General features: G+C 36.4%; 1 protein-coding gene across 1 annotated transcript in view; it reads left to right on the forward strand.

Moving 5' to 3' along the window:
• LOC112055902 (TWiK family of potassium channels protein 12-like) overlaps window positions 1–20361 on the forward strand; it is a 201118-nt gene extending 180757 nt beyond the window's left edge. The window contains exons 3-4 of the mRNA XM_052883277.1: window positions 15173–15967; window positions 18105–20361. Coding sequence (XP_052739237.1) covers window positions 15235–15967; window positions 18105–18910 — 1539 coding nt within the window. The 5' untranslated portion in view covers window positions 15173–15234 and the 3' untranslated portion in view covers window positions 18911–20361. The remainder of the gene's footprint in view (window positions 1–15172; window positions 15968–18104) is intronic.
• Window positions 20362–21028: the final 667 nt, after the last annotated feature.

Genomic DNA, 21028 nt, shown 5'->3' on the forward strand with positions numbered 1-21028 from the left:
AATTTTCTTAATTCTCTGCGTGTGTGAAGTCTGCCAATACGCATTGGGCCAGCGTGGTGGGACTATTGGCCCCAACCCCTCTCATTCGGATAGGAGACTCGAGCTCAGCAGTGAGCCGAATATGGGTTAGGTAATGATGATGATGATAACCTCTATACCGATTTCACCCACCTAATTGTCAAAAAGTCTAACTGTAATTTTTGTCGCTTTCTTACTTTATGTCAAATGATAAGGACAAAACTAGCGAATAAGCATCCCAGGGCCAGTTTCACTACCTTCTGATAAGTGTCTTATCAAAAGGTAGTGAAACTGGTTCCTTAAAATGGTCCAACGTATTAAACAGATACTTCTGGTCCTTCGTAATCTTAGGTAAGTTACTCTTAGCTAAGGAGTTAGTAGTAGTAAGGTAATCTTAGGTAAGTAGGTTAGGTAACTATGAAGTTTTTACCATTGTGGCTTTGGAGTCAAAATGTCAATGTTAAAGTAGGTAGGAGTTTCGTTTAAATTTAAAAACCCGTAAAATTTTTGGCTAACATATATTGCATTATTTTAGTAGGCCTTGATCTGAGCTAACACACTGTAAAGTATGCCGCAATATTTACGGGACACCCTGTATGTATGTGATAAACAATTTTTCACATAGTATGCCAGCGAAAACTAAAATATTTAGATGGTTGAGGGGCTGGGAAATTCTAAACCTGCTACCTTTTTTTTTTTTTTCGCGGGAGAAATCTCTTTCTGAGATATCCGCCGAATCCGGTGCTCGACCTTCTTTCTTGAGGAGGACCAACCTTGCCTCCCTTCCAACAGGCTGGAAAAACGCCTGAGCGGAGACAGTTGGTAAGAAAGGAGCCTCATTCGACAACCCTAATGCTTCTAGGGCAAACACCCCATGCGAGACCCGGTATACCGTCGGGTCCCAGGAGCGGTGTTGCAGCTTGCAAATCTTTTAACTGCAATCTTCAGTTCTTCCTCAGAAACTTCTTGCTCAACGTACATGACCTGAAAACCTGATACCTATAATAGGAAAAGGCTGACAAACTTTCAGGTTTCATAAAATTAGGAAAGTCTTATAACCACAGGCTCACAATCCATTACTTTCGTTAAATATAAAACAATGCCGATAACAGGAAATTGAACAAGAAAACAGATTTAAAAATCAAGTGATTGTTTATTCCAATATTCTCCGTATTGTTCGGAAATTTATGGATAATAAATATTTCGTTTTAGCGCTCAAAGAGTTCTCTCATCCGTATTTGATAAATGCATCCAATAAGATAAAGATATAAGTTATCTTTAAAGACTATACTCCGCAATAAACTCTACGTTTACCACTCGTAACAGAAACATATAAATTTTAACGTTTCTAGATATCGTTTCCACAAACGTATTTTATGAGCTCCAAGAATTGCAACAATCGAAGGACAGTAGGGGTCTATGGAATTTATTGCAACGTACATCGTATATCTTTATGTACGTAGCATAAAAGATATTTAACTGAAAAAAATAATGCAGATAAAGTATTGATGCGAATTTCAGTAGGTATTGTGAGATGCCCTTATTTTGTTAGGCAACTCTAGCACTATGCGGCCACAACCGCGACCAGTAGCCGCAGCGACCAGGAGGGCCTTTAGCCATGTGGCACGTCGATTATCTTTCTACAAACACTAACGCTTCGAAAACAAACAAAAAAAAAGGAAATGACAGTTCCGATCAACTTGATCCCGTGACCTGCCGATAGCAAATGTCATTCCTATACATTTTTTACATCATATTAAATAATGTTTTTTTTTTCATACAATATGTAGTAGGTACTATAAGGTTTATACTTATGTTTCAATACCTACATATTTCATGAAATGGCAATCGTTGGACCGCAAATAGTCGTCCGTCAAATTTGCGGTCGGATACTGTAACCGCGGCCATCACGGACATTCGTAGAAAACAGCGATTTCGTGAAAATCGTGAACTTTGAATTTAAAACTGCTATCACTGGGTACCAGCGGCGAAGAGTCCGTATAGGCCGATTCCCGCAGGGTTACCTTTAAAAACAACGTACGTCCTTTCTCTATTGTAATGAATAAACATGACTGTATGGATGTATGTTACCGGAGAAACCGGAGTTAGTATCAAGCATAGGCGTATATAGCGGGTGGGCCGGGCCCACCTAAGAATGGTCCAGTGCCCACCCTAGAATGGGCTACCTATAATTCTATGATGGACGCGGAAATACTAATAATTTTACACAAAATATAATTTAAAATATCAAATAATAATTATTGCAACTTATAATAAAAAAAAATCTATAACAAAGATTTTGGAAAATATATACTTTTTCGGATATCTACCCTAGATACAAAGAAAAAATAATAAAACAAGTCGAGTCATATCAGAGTTCTGCGTCAATAATGAAGAAAATGCAAAATGTAATGTAATTCAAGAATCGTCCACAAATATTGAAGAAAAAGAAGCGTCCACAAATATTGTAAACGAAATTTTGATATTCAGCGTCGACTCCGTTCAGTAATATGTAAGCCCACCCCAGGAAGTAATCCTAGATATGCCAATGGTATCAAACTGTATTCATTTTCTTTAGGACGGCTTATTTTCGTCAAAATTCTATCCTTCGCCGCTGCTGGGTACAATTAAACTCGCTCTAATTGCCGTAATGGCAGAGAGGCTCTGATTACCAGAAACTGAAACTTGTCCAAAGGCACAAATTAGTATGAGTATTATAGAATGCGTGCGCACGCTTGTGCACGCTGTTAGCGACAGAAAGGTGCGCAGAATAGGTTGCGCACAAAAACGTAACGCTTTATTCGTTCATCGAATTTTACTGCCCATATTTTTTTCATACTGTGGGCTGTATGAAAAATCGATTCTTAAGGAGTAAACTCCAAAAATTTAATAGAAAGTATAAAGAAAAATTAATCATTACACAAAACCATTAAGTACCTATCGCTATTATTTTTAGTAGTTTTATCGATAAAATGATTAAGATTCCTTTGCATTATGGTACCACCTGTTGTGTAGCTAGATATATATTTTTAATCAATAAATTAATTAGGCCTTAAACTGATAAAGTTTTATACACACAAAAATAATAAACGAGAAAATTAAGCCTTAACACTTTTCATGAAATCAGTTGAAACGTATTTTTGTATTCGGACCCGTTTTGTAACTTTATGTTATTAATTGTAATTTTCCAGGCTTTGTGAAAATTAGACGATCAAAAATTTTAATAACTTCGTTGTTTTAGGCATCTCTATAATTTTGGTAATTATGATTACAAGCGTATTGCGCAATTAACCCCAGTCTCTATACGAGTGATTTTGATGATTACGATTACAAATATGTTGCGCAATTAACCTCCAACCCGGAGCAATATTGTACGAATATTGAACTCTTTCTATAAAATTTTTCAATAACACGACATCTGCCATATTAACATTTTTGCAATGAGATATATGTCACGTCGTTATTACCGTCTCCCACCTGTTGCTTTCATTATAATTCAAATAAGTTTTGTGAGTAGAATCCTGTAAAGATCATGCTTGAGTAGGTATAAGCGGGCCGAGACGTTTTTTTTTATTGTTGTGTACAAGTTAGCCCTTGACTACAATCTCACTTGATGGTAAGTGATGATATAATCCACACCCCTTTCGTTTTCTACACGACATCGTTCCGGAACGCTAAATCGCTTGGCGGTACGTCTTTGCCGGTAAGGTGATAAGTAGCCACGACCGAAGCCTCCCAGCAGCTAGACCTGGACCAATTATAAGAAAACCTCAATTGGCCCAACCGGGGATCAAGCTCGGACCTCCGTCTTGTAAATCCACCGCGCATACCACTGCGCCACGGAGGCCCTTAAAAAGGGGGTTTAATTTTACTACGCTTACTACTAGAAAGACAGAATCTGCACAGAAGGAAGGGACCTTCTGTGCAATTTAAACATAGGCCCGTTTACATACGAGTAGGCCTCTTGTATAGACTTCCAAACATCACGATCTCGAGCCGCCAGCATCCAGCGGCTCCTTGCAACCCGCTTGATGCCTTCGTTCTATTTGGTGGGGGATTGACCAACACTGCGCTTTCCGGTGCGGGGTCGCTATTCTAGTACCTTGAGTCTCCAACGTCCATTGGCTCTTCGAATTATGTGCCATTGCCGCTCCAACTTCGCGACTCGGTGACCTATGTCGGTCACTTTGCTAAAAATTACTAAAAAAAAAATTCATCTTGGTGTAAATCCATTTCGAATTGAAATTAAGTCCATTCAGTAGTTTTTGCTTCAAAGAGTGACATCCATACATCCATTTTATATAAAAAAATCGTTGTTTCAAGTCGGATTAGTTTACAAGCACATTAGAAATTTCAAGTTTAACTATTAATTGGAGACTACACCAGTATAACAGGAAGCATGGGAAGTCAACAAGCTAATGACATAGGCACTGAGCGAGCATATTTTTAATACTTACCTCTATGCTATAGGTAGCTAGCGAAGATTGTTGTTATAGCGGAGAATGAGACACAACCACGCCATTTTTGAGTGCGTAGAGTTTGAAAACTTAAGAAGTAGAGTACTCGGAACTAATGAACCCCTGTCAAAATATAACTTGGTTCCATATATGCTGGCGAGCGAAGATGAGTGGAGAAAGGGCACAGAAATGATCCATTGTATTATAGGCAGACGGGTGCAGGACGAATGGGAGAGGCAAAGAAGGATTGATGCCAAAAAATACAATCCCCTTCTGAAGTAATACTTACATCGGTACCGGGAAGGACGGTCTGCGAAAGTAGGGAGGTAGGGAGATCCATACACACTGGCGCTTAATAAAATTAGTAATATTTATCTTAGTTTTACTTTTTCTCAGTACGATCATCCAAGCAATCTGCGCGTTTACCGCTTCCGCCTCGTTACTAAGGCAAAGCTTCAGACGTTATCGGTATGAGAAATGAGGGTAGTCACTAATGAAATATGAAACAGGTGGGTAGGTGAGATGGTTCGTATAATTCATCTAATTAAGCGCATGGGCTGCGTCGCTGTGATAAACGACCCGTGTATAAAAGATGTCCAAAATACGTGATTTCATTTAATTTTCATTCGTTAAAAAATTTGCAGCGGGATTTATTTGTGCATTGGTTTTTAAGTTTGGGTGCGGAAGTCCAAAATGTGTGGAATGAAGTTATTGGAACGAAGTTCCTTATCGCGCGTTGCTAATTAAGACCAAAGGTTGTAACGACACTTTTTGCTTTAGTTTTAAGCCGTACGGCATGCGCGTGTTTCTGGGTCTGTCAGTCTCTCTCTCCCTCTCTCATAGAAAGCAGCCAAAAAGTTATTTTCAGAAAGATAGAAAGCGAGTTATTTTCCTTTCGTGTTTCTATTTCGCATTGAACAGTATGGTGTCGCGACGATTGTTTTTAGAATGGGATGGGATGGGATGGGATTGGATGGGATGGGTTGGGATGGAATGGGATGCGATAGCGATAGCGATAGCGATAACGATAACGATAGCGTAAGCGATAGTGATAGCGATAGCGATAGCGATAGCGATAGCGATAGCGATTGCTAAGATATAGCGAGAACTTCGTTCCATCCGGGTGTCCCTTGACACCTCTCAAGTTTTTTTCTTCTATATGGCTTAACTGGTAGAAATCGTCACTTAACGCAAATGCACATAAAATATCAGGGTAAAATAAGAGTATAGTAGGTTGATAGAAACGTCGTCTAATCTCTTGTCTAAAAATCTCGAATGCGATATTTTCGATTTCACTGCTATTGGACAACATTTGTTTTCTCCAGTTTCTTATGTAATTCCAGAGTGAGTATTATGTTAGGCCTACAAACATATAAAAGACAATAACTAATCACTCACTAGAATAATTACAATAATAAATTATTATTGTGAAATATTTTATAGATAGATTGCGTTTAAATTATTCAAATGTAGCTATTGTCGGTCTAGTAAATTATCTAATTTGTGCGGTTGACACTGTAAACCGTATTTAGGTATAGCAATTTATGCTAACTAATCAACATCGTTAATTGTTGTGGTAAATACAATATTTTAGTACTAGCCGATGCCCCGCGGTTTCACACGTGTAGTTTCTGTTTCCGTGAGAATACAGGGATATCCTTTGACTCTCACAAATAACGTGGCCTACTGTTGGTACAAGATTTTTCAAAATCGGTTCAGTAGATCTAGAGATTACCTATCCCTATAATGCCACAAACATTATATATATAATTTTAATATATAATACTTACAAGCTGCTCCTCGCGGTATTACTTTTGATAAATAAGCTTGTACCTCTACGTAATTTAATTTTTCCGGGATAAAAAGTAGCCATTGTGTTAATCCAGGTTATAATCTATCTCCGTTCCAAATTTCACCTAATTCGGTTTAGTAGTCGTGGCGTGAAAGAGTAATAAATATTCATACCATCATAACAATTTTCCGAAAATCTCGGGAACCATGGATTTTTTGAGTTTAAAGAGAAGCCTATGTGTTAATCCAGGGTATTATCTATTTTCGTTTTAAATTTTAATCAAATCGGTTCAGTAGTTGCGGCGTTAAAGAGTAACAAACATCAAACTTTGGCGTTTATAATTTTAGTAGGGTAGATGTATTATAAAACTCAAATCATCACTATCATCATTATCAGCCGATGAATGTCCACTGCTGACATAGACCTGCCGTGATAGCCCAGTGGATATGACCTCTGATGATATGATTTTTTATGACATGACAATATACAACACGAGTGCTACAATAGCTAATTAGGTGTAGTGACATACAATACTTTCCCTAAAGTGTGTTTCTTATAAAGAAGCCTGAATTATTGTCAGCCAATGCCATGAAATTTAAAAAAAAAACATTGTACACAGTTTACCCGTGTGGTAAAGACCACTACTAAATGACCTGTAGGAATGAATAGATTTGTGATATGGTTTGTGGTTTTATATTAACAAGCTTACGAAATGGTAGTAGAAAAATATATAAATACGGCCACAAGATTACATTTTGTAATATCTCTAAGGAAAGGTAAAAAAATAACCTTTTTAACACGGACAAAACTCATCAATTTTTCATCTGATGGTAAAGTTGGAAACGCAAATGGATTTTACGTTATCTTCGGTAATATTTCAGCTAATAAAAGCACTCTTCTTTAAAAAGCTCAAGTACTTGAGTGATGCGGAATAATATTTTACAGGGGAGTCACTTGAATTAATTTTCAGTTAAGTCTTTGAAAGGCACAAAACTGTAAGTTTTGTAAATATTTTGTAAAAAATATCATAAAATGCTGTTCGTTCATTCGTATGGTCTCGCTAAAATTCAAAGACGGCCAAATACGAACATTTCTATTTTGGCAATAATAGATATGAATAAAGTTATGGCTAGCATGTTATATTATTTTGTTTTTTCGGTGTCCGTTGGTTAGAAATAAGAAAATTAGGAAATAACAAACGAAGAATGTCTGCAAGGAACAAAATAGCAATGCCATTTACTTTAAAAATTGCCGTAGGTATAGTCGTAGTATGCCGTACTGTATCTGTACTGTACTGTTTATGTATAGTACATACTATACAATATTATAGTACTGTAACGTAACAACAAGTAATGCACCTATTGTTATCAAAATCATGTTTCGAACTGTTGCTAAATTAATGAGCGTCAAGTTACAACATTGCGAAGAGCTTCTGTATAAACCTATTTTATGCTGGCTGTAGGAAATTCAAAATTCACTGGGGTAAATCCATATATACTTTTTTTTATTGAGAAAGAATACAATAAGGAACTTAAGCTAATAGCTCTTAATAACTATACAAATCATGCCCACGTGGAATGGTGGCAAAAATACTGGCTGCATTTCCGCGCTAGACAGCCAGGCTGATCCTTTGCGCAAAAAAACATACAGACGAATTGAGAACCTCCTCCTTTTTTGAAGTCGATTTAAAATGAGCCAGCCCTTTTGTCACCAGTCGAGGCAACTAGCTGCGGTGAAATGATTCGGTAAATTTTTTGGCACTGCGACTCTATGGCCCAAGGGTCTCCACGGCAAAAGGTACAAATATTTAACTCTCTGTCAGATACTGTATTCTGTTGAATTGCCGCCAGGGCTGCCAATCCAAGTAATCGCAAAACTGCAAAACTTTAGTTCATTATGTAGCAGCCCCGATGGATATTCTCTTTAAATTGGGCGGTAACAAATTGTTTTATACCATGTTTAAACGTCGCGGGTTTTTAAAATTTTTTCAATTTTGCTTTTTTGTATTAGAAGCCAGTTTCGATATTTTCTTGGACAATATGGTATGAATTTTTATTAACAAAATAAGATACCTATTGAGTATTGTCATATTATTTGGGATTATGTTCTTACCCCTGTCGCGGCGTGTGAAAAGGGTCGGCTATATGGAATTTATTTACAGAATAGACCAAGTTAACGTACCGTGTAACAGACTATCTATACAGACGGTAGTGTTTGTGTATACTAAATATATACCTACATTACTACATACACTATCTCATACATTACATACATTGGTAGTGGGGGCAATGAGTCAGTCTGTCACCGGCGTTCGACCTGAGTGGTCGTGCGCGGTCTGCTTGACTTACCAGTGAAGAGATGAGCCAGTGTTTAGCTTCTCTTATAGTAAGGACGAGGGTCCTTACACAAACTATTGAACATTATTTTAAACGTGAAAAAAAAATGTTACATAATAAGTTTAGGTACCTTAGCGACCATTGATTGATCGCTAACTATGGGCCTCATAAGAAGGCTCAGTCACACAGCGGGTGATGGAACGAGCTATGTTAGGAGTATCTCTGCGTGATCGAATCAGAAATGAGGAGATCCGCAGAAGAACCAAAGTCACCGACATAACTCAACGAGTTGCGAAGCTGAAGTGTCAATGGGCGGGGCACATAGTTCAAGAGCCGATGGACGTTGGGATCCCAAGGTGCTGGAATGGATGGTCGACCAACGCTACGCTTACTAGTGCGGGGTCTCCATTCCATCACCTTGGGACCATCAAGTTATCGATCGGATCTGTCATTGTATTCATTGTTTTAGTTTTCAAAGCTTTAGTAAGAATTGAAGTGCCACATGGCAACAGACCGTGAATTAGAGAAGGATTTTTCCATTTTAGTCGATGGAGTGTATAAATATAGTGATGCTACAAGTATTTCCCACCCATATCTTTTAAATATGACCGTCATACTTTCAACATAAAAGAATATTACGATTTTTAACAATAAATATAAATAGAAATGGAATAAAATCACGTATACCAAAGTATGAACAAACGCCGCCCACTCATAAAATCCAACAAAAGAAATATAATATTATCCTTCATATGACAATTCTTGACAGGCAAAGTTATAGGATTGTTGATCTTTCCTCTGTCGCGTCGCGTGAAGAGGGTCCGCGCTTATTAGGGACAATATTTACTGAAGTGGACAGCTTAACGTAGGTACGAGTAACGTCCAGCCTAGAAACTCCTTTTGTAAAACCAATTATATTTAAACTATTGATATCTTTACTTAACATCATCATCATCATCATCATCATCATCATCATCATTATCAGTCGATGGACTTCCACTAATAGACATAGGCCTCCCCATATGGATTTCCAAATACGATGGTCTTGACGCGCCAATGCATCTCCATAACACACTTGATATCAAGAGCAGGGTTGACTAACTCTGCGCTTTCCGGTGCGGGGTTGCCATTTCATCACCTTGATACCCCAACGTCTATAGGCTCTTCGAACAATGTGCTGTGCTCTGTCAGTCTGTACATTGCCACTTTAGCTTTGCGAAACGTTGAGCTGTGTCGGTTCTTCTGTGGATCTCCTCATTTCTGATTTGATCACTTACATAGCTCGCTCCATCGTCCGCTGAGCGACTCTGAGCCTTCTTAAGAGCCCATTGTTAGCTATCAAGTCAGGGCTGGCTGAACCAATTTTAACGGGACTTTCACACGCCTCAGCAGCATATTTATTTTTCACGAATTACATACAATTTTATTGAATGAATGCTTAAAGACCTCATTACAACTTCCGCAAGTTCTACTAGAACGGGTATTAAATGCTGCTCTAGTATGATCTTGCCAAAGTAGAGCGGAGCGGAGAAGAAGTGTTTACTTTGTTTATCTGTCAAGTAATTCCTTAACCCTACACCCATTGGTTACAAGTCCAGGGCTCTGCTCGGAGGTTTTCTCTCTGTCATAAGATGGACCCGGCACCTGCACGGTGCATCTATGGAATGCTAAGCTAATGCTAATACTAAGATATACGCCTCTGTATACTTTACTCATTGAATTTTAGAGAGAATCGCGTTGAAACGAAGACGCCGTGGGAGACGTTTATGTGATTGTGGTGATTGAATTTAATTATATCAATGATTTAATAATCACACTTAATGAATACTTTTCTATATCATTCTGTAAAAAATATAAAGGTACAAATACACTGTATACTGGATGTCTGTTTTTCAAGGCCGATGTAGTTAGTAGAAATAATCGCAGATCATTAAATAAGTAGACCTTAAGGTAATGCCATACTTGACGTAAAATTGAGAATGTTGGTTAAAATACTTTATCACTATATTTCACTGATGTTTTGTAATTATCAGTGACTAGTTGTGCCCCACGGTTTCATTTAAAAACTATCGGGAGTATCTATAGTTTTGTAGGTGTATTAGAACTCCTTTCTCTAATATCTATAGTACGAGTATTATACAATTTGTTTTTATTCGATTTACTGAGGTTAGTGTGTACAACCAAACAAACTCCATAACGTTATGGTATTAGTATATACGATGTCAATAACACGTCGATTCTGTTTCTACAAACGATAGCGCTTCGAAAACTATGCGAATGACAGATCCGACCGATAACGTGATCAGTGTGCCTAGTGGGAGTTTTCAGTAATTTTATACTGTTACTATCACGTTGACGTAAACGCAAATTTATAATTATGGAATCGAAACAGTTGTGCAGTAGTGCCACTAGATGGCGCTGTTTCAATTCCTTAGAATTTCGCGTTTACGTTTACGCGACCGTAACAGTATGAAAACTCCCACTAGGCACACAGGTGGCCTGTCGATAGCAACTGTTATTCCCATACATTTTCATTTTCGAAGCGTTTGCGAATGTAGAAAGAGAATCGACGTTCCAAATGTCTACAGGATATCTTGACTCAACTGCCTGCTAAAGGTATCTTGACTCTACTGATTACTATAGTTTGCGACTAGCCTTACAGGTGTCGGAGTTTCCTCATTGTCTATTTATTTTTATCTAGGTACTTAATATAACAACGAGCTGATAACAATTAGTAGCATTTACACAACACTGTACTATAATTAACTACTATTGATTCATTAAGACGTCAAGTAAACGGTAAAAAAAACAGAAATTGTTATTTTGTATTATGTAAGAAAAGTTTTTTTTTATATATTCAGAGACGACGATGTTTTATACTAAAATGTCGTTCTTCAGAGCTATTCAATGGAACTTAATTTTTTTATTGATGAACGATAGATTGCAAATATCACAATTAATCAGCATTTCCAACATTTTTAATATTTTTTACAAAGCTGAAGTTTGTTTTTTATTATTATAATTTTTTTTTTGTATTAGTTCTGAAATACAAAATTCGTTTATTTCAAGAAAGTATTTTACAAGTACTTTTGAAACTTCAAGATTGACTGTTTGTAGAGAACCAGTTCCCTCTTCCATCGAAAGCCTCTGTCTGACCGATAGGTTCTGCTGAGAAGTGCTGGAAAAAAACAAGAAACTTAAAAGTTACTCTGTTAATTTCATTAATAAAATCCTACTAATCCTACTAATATTATGAACGCGAAAGTTTGTACGTTTAGATGTTTGTTACTATTTAACGCCGCAACTACTGAACCGATTTGGCTGAAATTTGGAATGGAAATAGATTTTACTCTGGATTAATATTAGACTCTTTGTCCCGAAAAAATCCATGGTTTCCCGAGATTTGCAAAGAACTGATGATTATATAGATGGTATGAATGTTTGTTAGCCTTTCACGTCGCGACTACTGAACCGACTCACCTGTAATTTGAAGCAGAGATAGATTATAGTCTGGATTAACACATAGGCTACTTTTTATCCCAAAAATATCCATGGTTCCCGAGGGATTTGCGACAGACAAAGTCACGGGCGTCCGCTAGTTCTTTATAATATTTTAATTATTACATAAGACAAAATTAATTCTACTTCTAGAATGAAGATGAAAGTGGACTAAATTGTTTCCAAGTATTTTGTAGGTAGATAAAAGTTGTGTTTTTTGGTTATTTTATGAAATACCTACCTACTCAATCATTTTACAAGCCCCGGTGGAGCAATATGCCTTTCTGACGGGTGATTTGTTAGTCGAATACCGAAGATGGGATACGCTTTATCTGAAATAGGTTTGAATTATTACGTATTTGTTTGAAGCTGCGATCTATTTCTCCTGTCATCTGTTTTGCCTACATTTAGGTAATGCAAAACATGCAGGGTATAGCTCATTGGTTCAGTGGTTAGCTAATGCTGCTTCAGATCACGAGGTCCCAGGTTCAAGCTCTGAAATACTGAACTTCTCTAACTGACTTAAAAAAGGGAGAGTTTCTGAAATCGACGCGTATGTTTGTTTTTTAATGTTTGTTTAATGTTACCTCATAACTTCGTCATTTATTAATTATAATTGAGTTTGAAAGAGTATACTTCCAGATTGGTCTTATTTAATTTTCATGAAAATCGGTTAAGTAATTTTGTGTTACAATTAAAATAATTGAAATTGCCCCTACTGTGGCGCTTTCGGCCAACTAGGACATACAAAATACAGAAAAATATAATATTTTTAACATGAAAATTCTGACTTCATTGATGCATTATCAATTGTTCGGTTTGAAGGCGGTGCTATGACAAATAGGTTCATAAAGTTCATTTTGTTGTTTGGCACCGCTTTCAATCCAAAAAGGACATACGTACGATGTTATTTTTCTCATTTTAGAGTAATGCGTCTTTGAAGTCAGTTCAACTTTAAAGCCTCAATAGCTCAATGGTAAGAGCGGTTGGACTTATGGCCGAGGGGTGGTGGTTCGATTCTCGCCCCGTTGGTCTATAGTCGTACCCACTCCTAGCACAGTCTTTCCCGACTAGTTGGAGGTGAACGGGAATATTGGTCATATTATAAAAAATATGGCATATGTTCTTTTTTAAAAAAAAAAAAAAAAACTTTTTTAAAATTTTTTCTTTTAAGAATTTTTCTGTAAAATTTACCCAAAGTGGGGAAGTTAGTGGTGTTACCCCTCTGTGCCTCTAGTACGTAAAGATGTTGGTTCCATTCATTAACATCTAATTGTGATCATAACAGAGTATTATCATCCTAAGCCCGCCATTCCATATTGGAACACCGTGGTGGATTTAAGCTCCATATCCCCTCTCCTTTAAGTATACCTGGCCCTGTGAAATAAGAGAGACGAATATTTTAGCATTCCATGGATTCACCGTGCCGCCGGGTCCATCGCGTGGTAGAGAGAAAAACTTTAAGCAGAGTCCTGAACTTGTGACTACAGCTTATAGGGTTAAGAAATTCCTTGACGATCGATCAACACTCCCCGTTCTATGCTCGTGTTGTTCTCCCTGCCTAGCTATATTTGGTTAGAGCAGCTTTAGATACTCGTTCTAATATAGAACTAGCTACAAACAATTTATTTAATTTATTAATAGTAAAATTTTCAAGCTGTCCATATTAATGCTAAAATATTTCTTTATTTACTCCTAACTCTTAGTCCATATTATGCTTATTAATTTTCTTTGTAAATTCGTGAAAGTTTTCCGTCAAATCCGTTTTCCAAACACGTACAGCGTTCGATTTCTCTCAAAGACGGTGGAGCGGCGATAACGTTCCATGAATAAAAAAAAGTATATTATGTTTTTCACTATGAACCTCATTTTCACACCGTATATACGCGTAATATAAACGTGGGCGGAGAAAATTGATATTTTGATAGATTGATTAAATCTACCCTTCCTTCCAAAATAAATTTGGATTGTCTTCTGCTTGTATCTAATAATAAAATCTTCTTAGAACAATATATACCTAGAAAATAATACCTTGAGTCATATAAAATGAATTCTATACTATTATTATATTATTATACTGACGTCATCCTACTAATATTATAAACGCGAAAGTTCGTATGGATGTTTGTTGGGATGTTTGTAACGTCACAACTACTAAACCAATTTGGCTGAAATTACAATGGAAATAGATTTTACTCTGAATGAACTCATAGACATCTCGGAAAAAATGAGGGTTCCTGAAGGATTTGTGAAAAACTAAATTTCACGCGGATGAAGTTGCATTAAAAAAAATATTTACATTTATATTGTACTAGCGGGGCGTCCGCAAGTACAATATAAATGTAAATATTTTTAAAATTATTTTTGTTAAGAGGCCTTTCCTCTTTAAAAGAATCTTCTTAAATTTCAACGACTTAATAACCTTAATTTTATGCTAAGAGCTAAAAGATATTAATATTTCATCCGACTTGACCTAAATACAGCAGCTTATATCAAAATTACTCACTGTAGCAAAGACAGGATTATATCCAAGCATTAATCATTCGCTTACTTGATATTTTTTCATTTGTCACTCATTTTCCCGCAGCCCCAAGACTTTGAAAAATGACAATCCACTTGGGAAATATACAGGGTGCTCGGGAGTATTTTCCATAACTCCAGGGTGTTGACGAGTCTACTTATAGGAGCCAAACTGCATAAATAATATTTATGCACGTCGTCAGTCATATAATAAAAAATAAAAAGAATTATGTTTTCATACAAAGTAATTCAAATAATTCCGACTATCCATGGTTAAACACCTTTAACACGCCTTTATCTATCCTTGCATTTTATAATACGTAAATAGTTATAAGGATGCGTATATGGGGCATATTTTAAGATCTACTTACAAAAGAAATATTATTTACCCCGAAAATATAAATTTTAGAATAGAAATGTTCCTTGAACATTTTAAATTAATTTTCGGTAAACAATAAAACCCCAGAGTTATGAAAATTACTTCCCAGCACCCTGTATATGAGGAAAACTTTCGATACTTTTATATTGAAGCAGATTATTCTTTGTTACAGATGAAAACCACGGCGAATAGATAATGTCGTCAGTAAACAAACTTTGCGGATAATAGCCGAAAATGGATATCAGCCATGCTGTATTGGATAGAGAAGCAATCAACCGGTTCGAACAGTACACATTGGCAAAGCCATCTCTCAATGGGGGAATCCCTTTGGATAAATGCCAAGACAACGATTCGATGGCATCAAATAGCAAAAAGAGAGTACAGACGCCGCGACAGAAAGTTGTGTGCTGCTTTTGTTTCAAAACTACTAAATACAGACGAAAACAATTCGTCATCGGCTGTTTGACGAATAGCATAATATTTTCTATTTTACTAGCGTACACTTTTCTCGGTTCCGTCATATTCCTTGCTATCGAAGGCGGTGCCGAAGTCCCCGCACGTCCTAGAATATTACCTGATAAACAGAAAATAACACACAAAGAAGACACTAAAGAAACGAATAAAAAGGATGTAGAAGATGAGTACGATAATGGAAACTTAACACTTTCAGCGAATTATTTCTGGGACGCGAGAAGTAAAGCAGTAGAAAATATCTGGGAAATAACAGTATCATTAAACATTTTGTACAGGGAAAATTGGACCCGGTTAGCTGCGCAGGAAATTCTAAAGTTCCAAAACGAGTTGATGCAGAGGGTCACAACAGAAATGGCGTCACAGTATGGTGTAAGTTACAGAGAGATGGCTCTCGGCGAATTCACAGGGAATGACATTAGCAACCACTACGAGGAGCATGACTGGAATTTGGCGCTAGCATTTTTCTACTCGTTAACAGTACTGACAACAATTGGTGAGTTTCATAGCACGAATATTTTTATAAGCGAAATTTAAATTCAGTGTTATTTAAATGCCAAAATTTTTAAATTCTTTTTTTATTTTCTCTACGTTGTATTAATTCAAATTCAGCATTATTTAAATACATAGTTCAATTCAGACTCTTTGTATCTTTTTTTTCATTGTATTGTACATTGTTTTTAAAATATGAAACATATCGTAGGTAAGAGGTTGGAGGACGTAGGATATTTTTACGAGTATGAGTTTAACAAGACTGAGTATAAACAATTACGACCCTTAATCTAACTTGAGTGATAACTCACATGGATTCTTCCTCGTTCAAATGTTTTAAATCAAAAAGTACTAGCTGCCCACAAGTTCGCAGAAGACTTTTTTCTTTTCTCGGGAAAAATACATCTATACTAATCAATACTAATATTATAAAGCTGAAGAGTTAGTTTGTTTGTTTGTTTGTTTGTTTGTTTGATTGAACGCGCTAATCTTAGGAACTACTGGTCCGATTTGAAAAATTCCTTCAGTGTTAGATAGCCCATTTATCGAGGAAGGCTATAGGCTATAAATTATCCCCATATTCTTACGGGAACGAGAACCACGCGGGTGAAACCGCGCGGCGGCAGCTAGTTTCTAAATAAAACTTTACCCTTTATTTCAGTAGCGCCAACCAATGTATAATGTATAATACTGCAAGTTGTTATAACGATCTAATACGCAGTTAGATCGTGAAAGCGTAACAAACAGAACCACTTACTGTCGCCTTTATCTCGATATTAGTTTGAATGTGTTCACTCTATGATACTTGTTTCTAAACTGTTGGCTACGAGCTGTAATATAAATACAGATTAATTTTAAAGCTAACGCTGCGAAGTTCTAAAGGACTATTTTCATTGCATACAAATATCGTCACTGTCTTAAAAGTGAAACATTTTTGTTTTAATATTATAAATAATACCGCAGCTAAGCCAGCAGTTTGTTTTTGTTCAATAACATAAAATTGAAAATTTTGAAAAAATTATTAAATACACTCTCGATAAAGTCATCAATATTTCCACTAGTGTATATTTGCAGACATTAGGTGATTCTTCCTTACTTTACCGCCCCCCCCCCCCCTCCACAACTTTTAAACGGAGTAACCGATTTTCATCAAACATACCTAAGAACACTCGCACATAAGTCACCTTTAATACAAAAGAAAAAGAAAACTAAATTGAAATCGCTTCATCCGTTCGTGAAGCATGCTGCCACAGACTTAAAGACAGACAGACAGACAGACACGTCAAACTTATATCACCCCTCTTTTTGCGTCGGAGGTTAAAAATGAACACCATTATAATCCTACGGGTGATATTTTCTGTAACTAAGATAAACCTCTTGAGCTTAGACTTTAATTGTATTTTACTACTAGTACGATTAATTCTCTGATAACAATAAAGGATACGTTTTGTATAAACGAGATAAAATGTTGCAAAGCCTGAATAATCTGTTACAACTAAAGATTTATTTTAGGACATCACTTATTCGAACATAGCTAAACTTCTAAACAGATTCAGATATTTTTTTTAACCTGCAGAATGAGACCTGAGAATTTTCTTGATTCTAAGCGTGTGTTAAGTCTGCCAATCCGCATTGGGCCAGTGTGGTGGGCTATTGGCCTAACTCCTCTCATTCTGAGAGGAGACTCAGCTCAGCAGTGAGCCGAATATGGGTTGATAATTACGTGGAATTACATATAGGATGCTTTTAACGTGGTTTGTTTATTTGTCAAGTTATTCCTTGAGACTACTAAACTAATTTTTATGCGACGTTTGGATCATGATGATGGAGGTTAACTTGAAATTTATTTTTAACTTGGTCGGATTATATATATTAGAAATAGAATGTGAAAAATGAACAATTTTAGTAGTAGAGTTCGTCCGTGAAAGTACTTCCGACTTCCTTAATAAGCTGTGTTTTAGTATAGAAGGGCATGGTTGTGTTTGCATGTCATGAGGTCTAGTATCTACGGCTCAGATTGATGGATACAGGACGGACCTTTGTAGGATGTGTTTTTGATATGCCCTTTAAAGTGTCGCTCAGTTTATAGGCGATGATTTTTCACTTGAAAAAAATTAACATTATTAATTTTTTGTTCCCAGGTTATGGCAACATTGCACCAAGAACTATTCTGGGGAAAGGTGTCACGATCGCGTACGCACTCGTTGGAATTCCACTGACTCTTGTCTATTTGTCGAGCGTTGGGTCACTATTATCAAAAATGGCGAGAAGTGTTTTTAGTAGAGCGTTGTGTTGTTGCCTTTGCTCGAACTGCGGTTACTGTTGCTACGACGAAAGAAGAATGGCTGAAAAGGAAAGACGAATGAAACTGAAACGGCAACAGGAAGAAAACTTAAGTCAGAACACTAGCAAAACACCCACCGAAGAATGCTATGTATTGAAAACAGACAGCCAAAGAGACTCGTCAATGTCAGAGAGACCCACAATCAGCACAGCAAAAGATGACGTCATAAGCTGGCCTGACACAGATTCAAAGTTATCAATGCACGGACTTAGCATACTTGCTCCAGTCTTCCTTTGTCTTGCGGCAATATTCATTTATATATCATTAGGGGCTATCGTACTTTTTAATTTAGACAATATGAGTATTGTAGACGGTTTCTATTTTTGTTTCATGGCCTTAAGCACTATTGGTTTCGGTAACATTATACCTGGCATGAGTTACACCACAATAAACGGTGTCAGGTATTACACTATCAATTCAACTGTTTTGTGGTTTTGTTCCGCGTACACTCTAACGGGATTAGCTTTGACTGCGATGTGCTTTGGTGTGATACACGATGAAATAATTTATAGGATAAAGCATCAACAGAAAGAGTGGTCACAAAAAAGCAACACTGTCAACGATGAGGTTAATATCAGCGAGGCGTTTTACATGAGCTCTTGACAAATGTATAATAAAGGTAAATCCGAAAATTTGTACAGCATTATGGAGGACACTTCTATAGTTGAACGGAATAGAATCGATATCGACAATAGGGAAGTAGTTTTAAGTGTAGATGAAATGTCACTGGCGATAGAATCGACGTCAGAATTTCCACCACCACCACCTGAAGAAGAAATCATTGCCATTGTAACTAAAAAAGAACCGAAAGGTTCTTTAGGAGATATGGTAGCGTACAATGCCCTTCCAGAAATGCTAGATCATGTGAATACATAAATTTCTATTTTTATATACATATAAATTGTTTGCAAATCAGTTTTGTATTTGATATTAGTTTACTGGCTGTGATTCCATTATTATCATGTAATAAAATATTCTTCAAAGTCAACGTTGGTAAATGTAGACATAGATATTAGAGAAAATTATGTAAATGAAAATGTAAATCATACCTTTTCATTAAAACAGATATAAATTAAAACATATTTTAAATAAATTACAAGCGCTGTGATTTCACGCGATGTTAAGTGACGATAACGTTTAATGGCAGGCGTCCACAGACTGATCTGCATCGTACGTATCGGACGCATCGCAACATACGGATTTTTAACTTTACGGTAGATAAAATCCGTTCGATGCGATCCGTACGATGCGGATTATACAAAGAATACTAAAATCTAAATTCTATACAAAGAATACTAAAATCCGTTTGATGCGATGCATCCTATGAGAACGATGCCGATCTATGGACGCCTGCTATAAGACTGTAATATGCTAATTTAAAAAGTTTAAAAAAATATATTCAATCTATACGATCTGATTTATATTTAGCATCATATCGGAACTGAATCGAATCAGATCGGTTTGTGACGTCCGTTATTGGTCTGCCACAATTCAATAAATTTAAAATCAATCAAATCAATCAATTTAGAATAAATCTAGTTTTGATTTAAACTCAGGATCTTCTGTCAAAAAGCAATGAGTACATAATTACGCCAGAGAAAATATTCCTCAACAAAGACCTATTAAAAAGGGCATTATTAAAGCACAATAATATTATTTTATCTTCATAGGTCAGAGCTAAGTCCCGTCGCGCATTTTCCAGGTTTCCAGTTCCAATTTCAACAAAAATAATATCACATTTCAGCTCAAACTTTCTCGTTAACATTTTCCAACGTTGACCGTTTTAGTGAAAAACAAAAGACGACGTCTGATTTATTTAATAATCAAAAACCTCTATGAATTATGTACATTTCTGTAAATATAGGTAATGTTTATATTTGTATGTAAGTCCTAGGCTATATTAGAATGATGTGTGACATCATACATAAGTTTAGTCACGTCTAATCGTCAACTGTTAAATATCAAAGATATAGGTGTAACAATTTTCATGTGAATAGTAACTACCTTTCTAAAAATATCAATTTATTAAAAAAATAAATGATTGAATTATTTAACTTTTATTTTCATCTCATTGGTAAACCTACTTTTAGCAGACTCAGAAGTGGATTACTAAAATAAGAAAACCAATGCCAAACAAACATTCACAATAGTTGTCAGAACAACTTAATTAACAAATCAGACTGTAACCAAAATAAGACCCTAGAATGGCAGAGAATGATCTTGAGTGAAGTCACACCCTTGTGAACGTTGTGTGTAGTGTAGTAACCTTTTCTACTCAAGTGTCTCGCCGCTTATCCCAAGAAACCGATAAAGAATTACACAACAACGAAATATGGACGGCTCAAACGCTACGAGGATACTGCGTGCGACGTGCGACGAGCGCCATAAAATGCACGCCATTCCCGCCAACCGATCGTAACCCCTCTCTAACTCCCTACACTTTAAGGAAACAAGTCGTGCCACCTAGCGTCAGCACAAACCAACACGGGATCGAGCGACGTCATATCCATCTCAGACTACTATTTCCTACACTACATATTCAATCAATGCTTCAAAGACTACAGATTTTTATTTTTAATTTGAAGGACCTAGATCATAAAACCGAAATCTCTTAAAGAATAACGGAAAAATTTCAACCAATGGTGATTCAACCGGAAAAACCGCTATCTCTTTCATTGCATTGGGAGATAGGTGATCGAGGGAAATTAAAAACTAAAAAAA

Source organism: Bicyclus anynana, chromosome 8, assembly GCF_947172395.1.
Source record: "Bicyclus anynana chromosome 8, ilBicAnyn1.1, whole genome shotgun sequence".
NCBI lineage: Eukaryota > Metazoa > Arthropoda > Insecta > Lepidoptera > Nymphalidae > Bicyclus > Bicyclus anynana.